This window comes from Chrysemys picta, chromosome 7 (genome assembly GCF_011386835.1).
Source record: "Chrysemys picta bellii isolate R12L10 chromosome 7, ASM1138683v2, whole genome shotgun sequence".
Taxonomy (NCBI): Eukaryota; Metazoa; Chordata; order Testudines; family Emydidae; genus Chrysemys; species Chrysemys picta.
The window spans coordinates 44428841-44441215 of record NC_088797.1 but is presented as its reverse complement, the minus strand read 5'-3'; the positions used below and the strand labels follow the sequence as shown (position 1 = coordinate 44441215).

The 12375-nt window shown below is 44.5% G+C and overlaps 1 protein-coding gene across 5 annotated transcripts in view; it reads right to left on the bottom strand.

Moving 5' to 3' along the window:
• NEK4 (NIMA related kinase 4) overlaps window positions 1-12375 on the bottom strand; it is a 39965-nt gene that overhangs the window by 3319 nt on the left and 24271 nt on the right. For 4 of the 5 annotated variants that reach the window (XM_005310147.5, XM_042861736.2, XM_024099976.3 and 1 more), the window contains 3 exons: window positions 6998-7086; window positions 6077-6282; window positions 3796-3929 (listed from right to left, as the gene is read on the bottom strand). In XM_005310147.5, coding sequence (XP_005310204.1) covers window positions 3796-3929; window positions 6077-6282; window positions 6998-7086 — 429 coding nt within the window. Of the gene's footprint in view, window positions 1-3795; window positions 3930-5132; window positions 5233-6076; window positions 6283-6997; window positions 7087-12375 lie in introns of all 5 variants that reach the window. The other variant, XR_010589439.1, reaches the window with a different exon arrangement.

The following is a 12375-nucleotide window of genomic DNA, read 5'->3' as shown; positions in this document are numbered from 1 at the left end:
AGCACTGCCTCTACAAACTCTATCCTCTGAACAGGGGACAGCGTCTATTCTCCTTTGTTTAGGAGACCCAGTTCATCGAACGTCATTCTTATGAAAGACCTGTGTCGCCACTTGAGACCTGGAGCGGCCTTTGATCAGCCAGTCGTCGAGGTACGGGAACAATGGTTCCCTGTACCTGCCTCTTTCACAGGAACGCCACCACAACTACCATGCACTTGGTGAACACTTGAGGAGCAGCTGACAGGCCAAATGGGAGGACAGTAAACTGATAATGGTGGTTATTGTAAACTGAGGTATTTTCTGTGGGACGGAATTATTATGTGAAACTATGCGTCCTTCAAGTCGAGGGCGGTATACCAGTCTCCTGGAGCCAGTGAGGGGATAATGGAGGCCAAAGAGACCATGCGGAACTTGAGCTTCTTCACGAACTTGTTGAGTTCTCACACGTCTAGGATTGGCCTGAGCCCACCCTTGGCTTTCGGTATTAGGAAATACCAGGCGTAGAAACCCTTGCCCCTTTGCTCTTGAGGAACCTCTTCCATTGCCCCTAGAGAGAGGCACGAGTGCATCTCCTGAATAAGGATTTGCTTGTGAGAGGAGTCCCTGAAGAGGGACAGGGAAGGGGGTTGGAAGGGCACAGAATTGGATGGAGTATCCCCTCTCTACTGTGCAGAGTACCAAGTGGTCCGAAGTGATATGTGACCATGCAAGGTAGAAAGGGGATAGTTGGAACTAAAAGGTAAGTGGGGGTAGATCCAGTTGTTGGACTGGTGTGCCGTCCTCGACGATACCCTCAAAAGGCTGGTCTGGGGCTGGGAGGTGTGTTGGGCTGGCCAGAGTCCTGGCCGGAGGACGGGTGCTGTCGTCTTCTCCTCCGAGGAGCATCCTGCCAATTCTGTGGTTGGTAGAACTGTGAGAGGCCGCAGCCAGAAGTGGCTGCGCTGAGTGGCGGGAGTGTGGAGGCCCAAGACCTGAGGGTGGCCCTTGAGTCCTTTAGACTGGAGTCTTTTATCCGTTTTATCAGAAAATAGGGCCAAACCCTCGAAGGGGAGGTCCTCGATGGTTTGTTGGACCTTGTAGGGGAGACCAGAGACGTGCAACCAGGAACTCCTCCTCATTGCAACCCCTGTGGCCATTGTGCAGGCGGCTGCATCTACCGCATCCAATGCGGCTTGAAGGGAAGCTCAGGAAATCAGTTTTTCTTCCTCCACCAATGCCGAGAACTCTGCACGAGAGTCCTGCCAGCAAACTTGGTCATCACACCACAGGTGTTGTGCAAGTATCTGCTAATGATGACCTGCTGGTTTGATATGCAGAGCTGCAGCCCCCAGCTTCCTCCCAAAAAGGTCTATTCTTTTAGTGTCCCTATTTTTAGGGGAGGGGCCCTGGTAGCCCTGGCGCTCACACTGGTTTGCTGCATCAACCACTAGGGAATCGGGATGTGGGTGGGTATAGAGGTGCTCATATCCCTTTTAAGGGACAAAGTCCCACCTCTCGTTTCTCTTGGCTGTAGGGGGCAGAGATGCCGGGGTCTGCCACAAGGTCTTTGTGGTCTCGGTAATAGTCTTTTTTAATGGCAAGGCAATACGAGAGGGGGCAAGGATGTCAACTATTAGGTTAGCCTCCTCTACCACCTCCTCTGCCTGGATGCCCAGGTTCTGGGCCACTGGCCACAGAAGCTGTTGCAGGACCCTGTTGTCCTCCAAGGACGGGGCTGTCCAAGTCCCAGCCACGGTTTCGTCTGGGGAGGAGGAGGAGGAGGAAAGTCCTGGCAATGGGCCCTGCTCACTCCCCTCAGCGCCCAGGGGGTCATGCAGCTAAGAGGTCTGTAGCCTGCGGTGCCTGGATCATCGGTGCCGGTGCTGAGGTTGCCAAAGCCAGTGGTGCCAAGGTCGGAAGAGTCGGTGCCGACGCTGTCAACAGTGCTTGTGGAGGGGTGGAGGACGCCAAAGACACCGATGCGGACCTGGACCTTGACCCTTGGATTTGTCCCTGGCTCTAATGACACACCCAGGGTGTCTAGAAGGGCCACTGAGTCAAGGGTTGCCACTATGGTGGCCACGGCACCAGACAGGGCTGGCGGTCACGGCGGGACGTAGAACTTCTGGTCCTATCGGAGTGGTAGAATTCTGCCTCCGACTACTCAGTCAGAGGAGGACCACCATAGAGGAGCGGTACTCCACGGTGCCGGAGAGCGGTGCTGAGAAACAGGGGGCCGGTGCGGCTCCCCCACGTGGGTGGACCATGCCGGGGAGAGGCGAGATGGAGATCGGTACGCCATCATTGTCAGCTTGCCCTTTGATGGGAACGGGGGCCGGCCAGTCACAGGCAACTTGTCTCTCCTCTGCAGGGAGGACGGCACCATGAGGCGCATAAGGTCTGAGATGCCTCGAATGCCTCTGGCGTTGAGGGGAGCTGGAGCTGTCCGCCATGTCCAGCTGGAGAGCAATGAGGGTTCGGACTCAACTGTACCCTGGGGCGGAGGAGCCGAGGTGACGTTGTCCATTGGGTCTTCCTGCCGCAGGCTTCTTGGGCTTGGAGGGGGAAGAGTGACCCATCTCTGGCCTTTTCTTTTTCTGGGGCACCGGGGACTGAGACTGGTGCCTGACAGAACACGGTCTATGGGCAGAGCCGTAGCGGTGCCGTGACTCCTTGGGGTCCTTCCTCAGTACCGGCTCATGCACCGTCAGCGCCGGAGCACTGCACACCGATGAGGAGGTGCTGGGCGTGGGTTCTACTGACCCCGGCTCGGATTGTGGTCTGAGTGCCACCTCCATTAGAAGAATCTTGAGTCTTTGATCTCGGTCCTTCAAGGTGCTAGGGCAGAACCCTTTGCAAATTCTGCACTTCTCCTTCTGGTGGCTCTCCCCGAGGCACTGCAGACAGGAAGAGTGCGGGTCGCTCTTAGGCATAAACTTTCCACAGTCCTCAGAGCTTGAACCCTGAAGACCAGGGCATACCCCAGAACCGGGGAAGTGGTGTTGGGGGGGGAACCCCCAAAAGAAATCTTAAGAGCTACTAGAACTATGAACTATTAACTGACTACTTACATTAGAAGCTATAAACACGAAGAGTGGACACTGCCCAAACGCGATCGCAAAGCAAGAGCAACAGTTTGTTCCAGCTAGTCGTCACCGGCGGCAAGAAGGAAATACGGGGTGGTAGGTTAACAGGGCCCTATATTGGGCGCCATGAGGCACAACTCCAGGGGGCACCCAGGCCAACCCTCCGGACGCTGCTAAGGGAAAAATCTTCCAGCTGGTGTGTACGCAGCACGCACACACCTGATTGGAATTGACATGAACAAGCACTGAAAGAAGAAGGATCGGTTTCTGCCTTTGGATACATGTTCAAATACACATGCACAACTTCCAGTGAAGTCTGAAGACAGAATTTGGGCATTCAAAGTTGAACGCGTAATGAAGATATGCTAATAGATTAATGTCAAAGTAGGCAAATCTCTTGTACTTTTTCCAAATTGGAAGATAAGGGTATATGGCATTGCTATCAACTTCCGAGTAGGATCAAAGAATTCAAGGCTGCTCCCCTTCTTACATTCTGAATCAATTACATTGCATACCATGGTAATTCGTGTAGTTAATATACATGAGTATGATACTGATTCTGCAAACAATTAAGCATGTGCTTAAGTCTTTGCAGGATCAGGGCCTATATCATTACATCAGATCAGTTTCTCAAGATATAAAAATGAAAACAATGCTCATTAAACCTTTGTGTGGAAGAAAAAAAAAGAAGCAAATACAGTTGACTACAGTATGTAGGAAAGACACTCACCTCTCTCTTCAGTTCATCATCTTCCTCCATGATGTCATATACTTTCTCTAGAAGTTTCACTCCCAGCCCTTGCACCACATCAGACCTCAAAATTTCAACCATTCTTCTAATCTTTTCAGGACCAGATAAAACATCTAAAAAAATAATACAATTAACTATTTTTGCACTGACAATATTAACAGTCATCTTATATGTACTAGAAGTACTTAGAGTGGTTGGTACCAGCAAAGGCCTGGGAGGTGGTTTAGGATTGTGGAATAGGCACATCAACTGCATGTCTCTGATCAGCAGAAATACAATTAAATAGGTCAATCATCAGAAGGTGACTACTAGGCCTCTATGCAGGTGCAAGGTTCATACAGATTCAGTTTGCAAAATCAGGTCTTGGAGGGTCAGAGTTTCAGACTCAGAAAGACATCGCTGTATTAGTGTCGGGAAGGTTCTTTGTAGTCATAATGGTAGAAACATTTTTTTCTAATTAAGTTGATGTTCTGAAAATAATTGTGTGGCAAAGGGTGGATTCTACAACAATTTTCACAGCCATACAATATACAGAACCTTAATAGAGAGGTAAAAAACAACAACACTTCAATCACTTTACATTTGAAAAACAAAAACGAATGTAAAAGTTCAGTAAGTATTGTATTTATACACAGGACAGAATAGCACGGGCTGCAGTATAGTCTCCCACCAGTGTGCCTCGACCTTTCAATCCTTCATTTCTCTGCTTAAACTGCAAACAAGGGATCCCACTTATGAATGTAGTTTTATGATAATGGAAGGTCGGCACCAGGAACAAAACATAAAGTGCCAAAACTTTACTTTGGACACTGAAATCATCCAAAATTAATATGGCTGTCACTACTGACCGAGGCCAGATTTAAGCCAATGATTCAAGGCTGAAAGATCTCATATCCTATTAGCACCCTAATCCCCTTTCTGCATTAACATGTGAAAGTAAAGGACTTGATCTAACCAGAAGAGATTGCAATTTAAGAATTTAAGCCACTGCACTTCCACCAGCACCTTCAGATTGGTTATAGATTTCCAGTACCAGCAGCTGTAAAATACCTGAGCAGATCACCACACTATTATAAATTTTAAAAGTGCAGCTATGTGAGAAAAATTGACTATGTAAAAAGGCACTTCCTTACTGACCAAAATTTGCTCCCTGTACATTCACAGAGTCACATCCGCTGACCACAGAGACAAAAGCTTTCAGTACATTTTACTCCTGTTATCTTTGCAGAACCGCCATAACTAAGGGAGAGTTATCTTGATTCAATTCTGTTTTCTCAATCACCAGAAGAGAATCAACTAGAATCCTTGTTACTTACAACACATGAGCCAGGAAGAACAGTTTGAGACTTTCAGATTCCAAGCTGATTTTTTTCCATCCAGCTTTTGACTTGCAAACTGAGCTCGAGCTCTGGGACCCTGCAAGGGGTGGGGAGGAAAGAGGATGAACCCAGAACCTGGGCTCCAGTCCAAGCCAGAACATCTACACTGTAATTTTTAGCCCTGCAACACGAGCCTGGGCCAGCCGACCTGGGCCAACCACAGCCATGTCAGAGATCTTTTATTCCAGTGCACAGTTACTCTGAAAGTCAAAAACAAACCTTAAGATGCCATTTTTAGAGCAGCATTTTAGAATATGACCACTCTTGTGAAGGCTGAATTTCAAAAGTTGATTTACCTGCATTGTTGCAAAATTAGAGTACTACTTGTAGCTGCAAAATAAGGATCCCATTCTGTGATGGGATCTCTGCAAGTGACTCCTGCATCTGCACAAAGCCCCAGGTTTTTAGATGCTGAGTTGAGTCCCATTTAAAGATTAAGCCTTAAAGGTGATCTGCAAAGCTTTACAGCAACTAAATTATTTGGAAGTTTTAAAGTTGTATTTTAAGACATTGATATCTACAATTTTTTATGATTTTAGATCTTAAATGGTTATTTTAGACCTTCATAGTGTCGGTCACATATTGATAGATTACCTCATGGACCACCTTCTCTTCCATTCACAATTAGATGGAGCACCTCCCCTCCAACTGTCAAACAAACATCATCCCTGTGGCAACTACAGCAATTACTTAAGTGGAAAAGTTATATTAAAATGTAATTAATTTTAGCCGCTTTCATGTGATTAACAGAGGAAAGGAGAACAGCCCCATGTAACTAGCCAGCTTCCTGTGGACCACAAGCAAGTGCTCTGCAAACCACTGGTGGTCCACAGACCACAGTTTAAGAACCACTATTTTAAAGCATTAACAGAGCTACAGACCTGAAGGAAATTCTTCAAATTTGAATTTCTCTGGTTCATTAGATACTTTTCCATGTAGGATCAGAGTGTCTCTGTATTTCCTATGAAGCTTGAACTCTGATGCAGGGGTTAGGGTTGAAGGGTGTTCACAGTTCTCTTTAGAATCCATTTTCAGTGTCTGAGTCATTAGCTGTACCAAATCATTCATTTCATTTGTATTGCTTTTTCTAGAAAAGGAAAAAAATCTAATTCAATCCCAATCTCCATTTTGCAGTTAATTAAGACTTTCCATAATCTTGTGATCTAAGCAGGCCCTGTTATGTACTCTGTTAAATTCTTGTTGCTATGCAGATCCATTGGTGGTGGTAGCAATGCAACAAGGCATAAGAGCTTTTAGCATCATTTCATATAACTTCTGCACCAACCAAGTCTTAACAACAAAATTTAAGAACCCAGCCAGCCACCAACATCCAATCTACACTAGCATTACCACCACTGGAAGTACAGTGGAGGACCATTTTAAGAAAGATGCCAAATGTAGACAAGATCCTAGATAAATACTTCAGCTGAGCCCACAATGTCAGGAAAACCATGTTAGCAACTTTCCAAGTAATAGTTCTCAGTGCTTCCTGACACATTAGTTCCTCTCCTTGATGCTGGAAGATCAATTTCCTGGAAAGCATTCATGCCAGCACTTGGAGGCACAGCAGCCACACATAAAGAAGTTAAACACAGTAGATAAAGAACTGTGTGTAACAAAAGAGCAACAAACAAAAGGTATCTGATTCATTTACTGTGCAGCTCATCATAACACCACTATGCATCATCGTTGGAAACACATTTCTACACACAGTTTTCCACATCAAGTTAAAACACAATAAGGTACTTATTTGCAGTGTCAGTGACTACTGAATGTCTGTATGCAAGTAAGAAAACACTTACCCTTCCTTGGAATCTCCATCTGACTTATCTGTGGAGCTTGTGGAAGAGCTTAGCTCATCATCAGACAGACAATGGATTAATTTTTTTTTCTGTTATAGATGACAAAAAGAATTATTTTGTAGAATTAGACATTTTATTCAATCCATAGTTTGTACTATAAGCATGGATTCTTTGAAGTATGTGACAAAATAAGCTTCAACAAGCACATTTTTACAATTTAACTTTATAAGTAAATACAAGGGGCTTTTAAGTATTAAGTCCAAGAGTCAAAAGTAGATAGTTAAAGCACATACACCATCATCATATGCTCATTTAACTACCGTTAAACCTCACCTGTGCTGTTTCAACCTACACTGAATGCTTTGCCAAGTGTGTTACAGAGTCGGACAATTTGTGCCATGTTTAAGTCTAGGACCATGTGTAATTCCACTGGCAAATTCATGATAGGTAAAGCAGGTGTCATTTGATTTTAAAAAAATCTACAGAATCATAATTTCAGTGGTGTCACCCTCTGTGGCATGGTGTGTGTGTGTGGGGGGGAATTCACCCCCCACCCCACTGTCTCCCAGCCCCAGGTCCTCCAGTTGGTGGAAATGTTGATAGTACAATGTTGTTGGAAATTGGTCAAGTTGGATATTATTCAAAATCCCTTTCTCCCATGAATACGATACCAAACATGACAAACCTAGAACAATTATGCAGATACATATTAGAGAAAATATTTAAAATCAACATTTTTAAAATTATACTTTAAGACAGGCATATCAAACACGCAGCCCTCAAAGTTAAACTGTGGCCCTTGACTAACTGTACTGTGTTACCAGTTAATGCTCAGAATATGATATCCCCTATTAATGTTTTTAAATGTTAGATTACTATAAATGAAGGGAGCGCTTCAAGTTGATTTGCTATCATTGGCAAAAAAAGCAGTTCACTGGTATTGCTTATCAGCTTTGTTTATTATGCCAAAATACTTGTAATGAAGCATTGCTTAAGATGTCAGCGTTCAGCTAGAAATTACTGGAATCCACCTGTGAATAGTATGCATACAGTTAAGTATAATTAATTACAATCCCAAAGTAATTATTACAAAATCCTTGTTTTTACTTTGGTCTTGATCAACTAGCAGCTGAATCTTTGGAGAATACCACCATGGAGGATGTGGTTAAACAACTCTTGGTGGTGTTGCCAGTTCCCTTCTGTGCACTTGGTTCAGATGAAGGCCTAGGACATGAAAACAGAGCAATGAAAGTCATTGGTGGGGGTGGGGAAGAGAGCAGGTAGTTGGTGGTCATAACACAGCATCTAAATGCTCTTTCCTGGATTTTCCTAACAACTCCAGAACACTTACGCATGGCTGGGATGGACTTCCCCAGAAATAACCAAGCTCCATCTAAACTCATTAGGTGCTGTTATATGCCAAGCAGGGACAATTTTAAAGCTACAGGATGAGCTTACTGGCAACCTATTTGCATATGACACTCTAGAGCTCATTAATATCATGACAAAAATCAGTCTTCAGTGATGAGATAGCTAAAGATGTCAGTCCAATGGATACTTTGGGTCATGACTTGTATGAAGCCTTCAAAACCCAAAGAATTATCCAAGGCTCCATTAATCTATGGGCTCCAATCAAGAACAGACTAAAGCTGTGCTCAAATGCAAAGAGAGTCAGAGTGAAGATGGCAGAGACTATTCTAGAGCTAACCGCAGGGTCATTGTTCGCTCATCTCCTGGTTATGTCCAGATCTCAGCATATTGTTGATTTACATGAGTGTTTGGGAAAGTACTCTAAGAAAGTACAATCGATGTTCAAATGTGATGGAACAATGCACGTGTATCAGGTGATAAGCAAACTAATGCACATCTTGCATAGTCTTCCTAAAACAGGACCTACTGACAATATGACAACCAATACCTTATGCCAGCAGACCCCGTTGAGTATAACAATCATAGATGGTATGGCTGAGGTACAAGCTCTTGAAAAACCAGAAACTTAACACTTTGCCGAGATTTGGCTGAACACTTCATTATGAGGCTACAGAGTAAATATTAGACCTATGATGAAATCCACCTTGTGTTTGACATATACACAGGAAACAATTAAAAATACTACCAGAAAGAAGTGGCTCCATGGCACTGCACCTATCCGATACCACAGTGGTTCTCAAACTGTGGGTCGGGACCCCAAAGTGGGTTGTGACCCCATTTTAATGGGGTTGCCAGGGCTGGCTTAGACTTGCTGGGGCCCAGGGTCAAAGCCCAAGCTCGAGGGCTTCAGTCCTGGGCAGCAGGACTCAGGTTACAGGTCCCCTGCCTGGGGCTGAAGCCCTTGGGCTTTGGCCACCCTGGCCGGGGAAGATGGGGCTTTGGCTTTGCCCACCCGCCCCGTCAGGTGGCGGGGCTTGGGCAGGCTCAGGCTTCGATCCTCCCCCTGCTGGGGTTCCGTCATAATTTTTGTTGTCAGAAGAGGGTCGCGGTGCAATGAAGTTTGAGAACCCCTGCGATACAAAAATCATTGATTCCATGAACATCTCCAATGTCATAATGAAGAAGCTACTGTCTCATACTCACATGAAGTATGAATTAACCACATACCCTGCAGGAAAAGCACTCATGCGAAGAACTACTGAGAGAATTTCATCATTGCATGGTATAATGAAGCTGCTGCCTCACACTGTTCAGTGGAGTTTCTTCTTAGTTACCATAAGGAAGCCAACACTAAAATTATCTTGCATATCATCAATGCCACGGGGAGAGGTGCTACTAAACTCTGCATTTTGGCATTAGACAGATGTTCCAGAGCTCTGAGAGACACTACCGAAGACTTCCTCAAGATTCTGCTGGGGAACAGAATTGTTGTATATTCCTCAGAGACGTGTTCCTATCACTTGGACCATTAAAAGCCACTGCACAGCAAGATTTCCATGTCCTTTCAGGATATGACACTATTGTATTTGGTTCAGCCTCTGAAGACTCTCTCCTCACTCTGAAGGTGCTTGGAACGGCTGATACAGTCACTGATGAGGTCATAAATGCACTGGACACATTCATATAGCGAGCTTACCATTTGAAGACCAACATTATGACACTTTCAGAGCTACATTGGTGGCGGTTTTCCAAGAAACAGAGAAAAACTGCCATTGACATGGTGTGCATTTATACCTCCTAGCAAGAGGGCAAATTACACTGGTCTACAATTTTTGAGAAGTCGTCTGCTTCAGAGATAAAATGTGCTATTTATTATGTATTTTGATGTGCTGAATTCAAATATGACAATAAAACAACTGATTGGCTACTGTTTCTAAGATATTTAAGTTTTTACATTTTATGTCTATGTATATTGTGCAGATAGTAGAGTTTTAATAATAAATTGTAAACCTAGGTCTTTTCATGTGTTTATGGTTGCTTTACATGATAATATTTCACCTGTCCTGTTTATGTAACACTTTAAAAATCAGCAAAAGGGTTATATAAATAAAATTTATTATGAAACAAAAGGCAAAAAACTGTTCTGGACATAGTTTAGTCCTATTCAGTGTCTACTCGGCGCTTCTTGGCTTGTCTCTTGTATTCATTAAATGGAGCATCTCTTGTCACTGTCCAGCAATAGTCTGCAAGCATTGATGGGCTCCATTTGCCCTGATAACGTTTCTCCATTGTTGCAATGTCCTGGTGAAATCGCTTGCCGTGCTCGTCGCTCACTGCTCCGCAGTTCGGTGGAAAAAAAATCTAGAAGAGTGCAAAAAATGTATCTTCAGTGACATGTTGCAACCAAGGCTTTTGTATGCCTTGAGGAGGTTTTCCACCAACAACCTGTAGTTGTCTGCCTTGTTGTTTCCAAGAAAATTTATTGCCACTAACTGGAAGGCTTTCCATGCCGTCTTTCCTTTGCCATGCAGTGCATGGTCAAATGCATCATCTCGAAGAAGTTCACGAATCTGAGGACCAACAAAGACACCTTCCTTTATCTTAGCTTCACTTAACCTTTGAAATTTTCCAAGGAGGTACTTGAAAGCTGTTTGTGTTTTGTCAATGGCCTTGACAAAGTTCTTCATCAGACCCAGCTTGATGTTTAAGGGTGGTAACAAAATCTTCCTTGATTCAACAAGTGGTGGATGCTGAACACTTTTCCTCCCAGGCTCCAATGACTGTCGGAGTGGCCAATCTTTCTTGATGTAGTGGGAATCTCTTCCCCGACTATCCCATTCGCAGAGAAAACAGCAGTACTTTGTGTATCCAGTCTGCAGACCAAGCAAGAGAGCAACAACCTTCAAATCGCCACAAAGCTGCCACTGATGTTGGTCATAGTTTATGCACCTCAAAAGTTGTTTCATGTTGTCATAGGTTTCCTTCATATGGACTGCATGACCAACTGGAATTGATGGCAAAACATTGCCATTATGCAGTAAAACAGCTTTAAGACTCGTCTTCGATGAATCAATGAACAGTCTCCATTCATCTGGATCGTGAACGATACTGAGGGCTGCCATCACACCATCGATGTTGTTGCAGGCTACAAGATCACCTTCCATGAAGAAGAATGGGACAAGATCCTTTTGACAGTCACGGAACATGGAAACCCTAACATCACCTGCCAGGAGATTCCACTGCTGTAGTCTGGAGCCCAACAGCTCTGCCTTACTCTTGGGTAGTTCCAAATCCCTGACAAGGTCATTCAGTTCACCTTGTGTTATGAGGTGTGGTTCAGAGGAGGAGGATGGGAGAAAATGTGGGTCCTGTGACATTGATGGTTCAGGACCAGAAGTTTCATCCTCTTCCTTGTCTGACTCAAGTGAGAATGATTCTGGTGCATCAGGAACCGGCAATCCTTCTCCGTGGGGTACTGGGCATTTAGCTGATGGAATGTTTGGATAATGCACAGTCCACTTTTTCTTCTTTGACACACCTTTCCCAACTGGAGGCACCATGCAGAAGTAACAATTGCTGGTATGATTTGTTGGCTCTCTTCAAATCATTGGCACTGCAAAAGGCAGATTTCCTTTTCCTGTTCAACCACTGGCCAAGATTTGTTGCACAGGTGTTGCAGCATATGTGTGGGGCCCACCTCTTGTCCTGATCTCCAATTTTGCAGCCAAAATAAAGGTAATAGGCTTTCTTAACCATAGAGGTTATACTGTGCTTTTGTGATGCAAAAGTCACTTCACCACAAACATAGCAGAAGTTATCTGCAATGTTCACACAAGTACGAGGCATCTCTGCTCACTTTGGCTAAACAGAAATGTGTCCCTTTGCAAAATCAAACATTGACAAATAAGAGAGCAAGACACTGTATGATTTCTAGAGCTGATATAGGGCAATTTGTTCAGCAGAGTTATGTAAGCTTCGTTATGATTGCATCATCCATGACTTCTAGG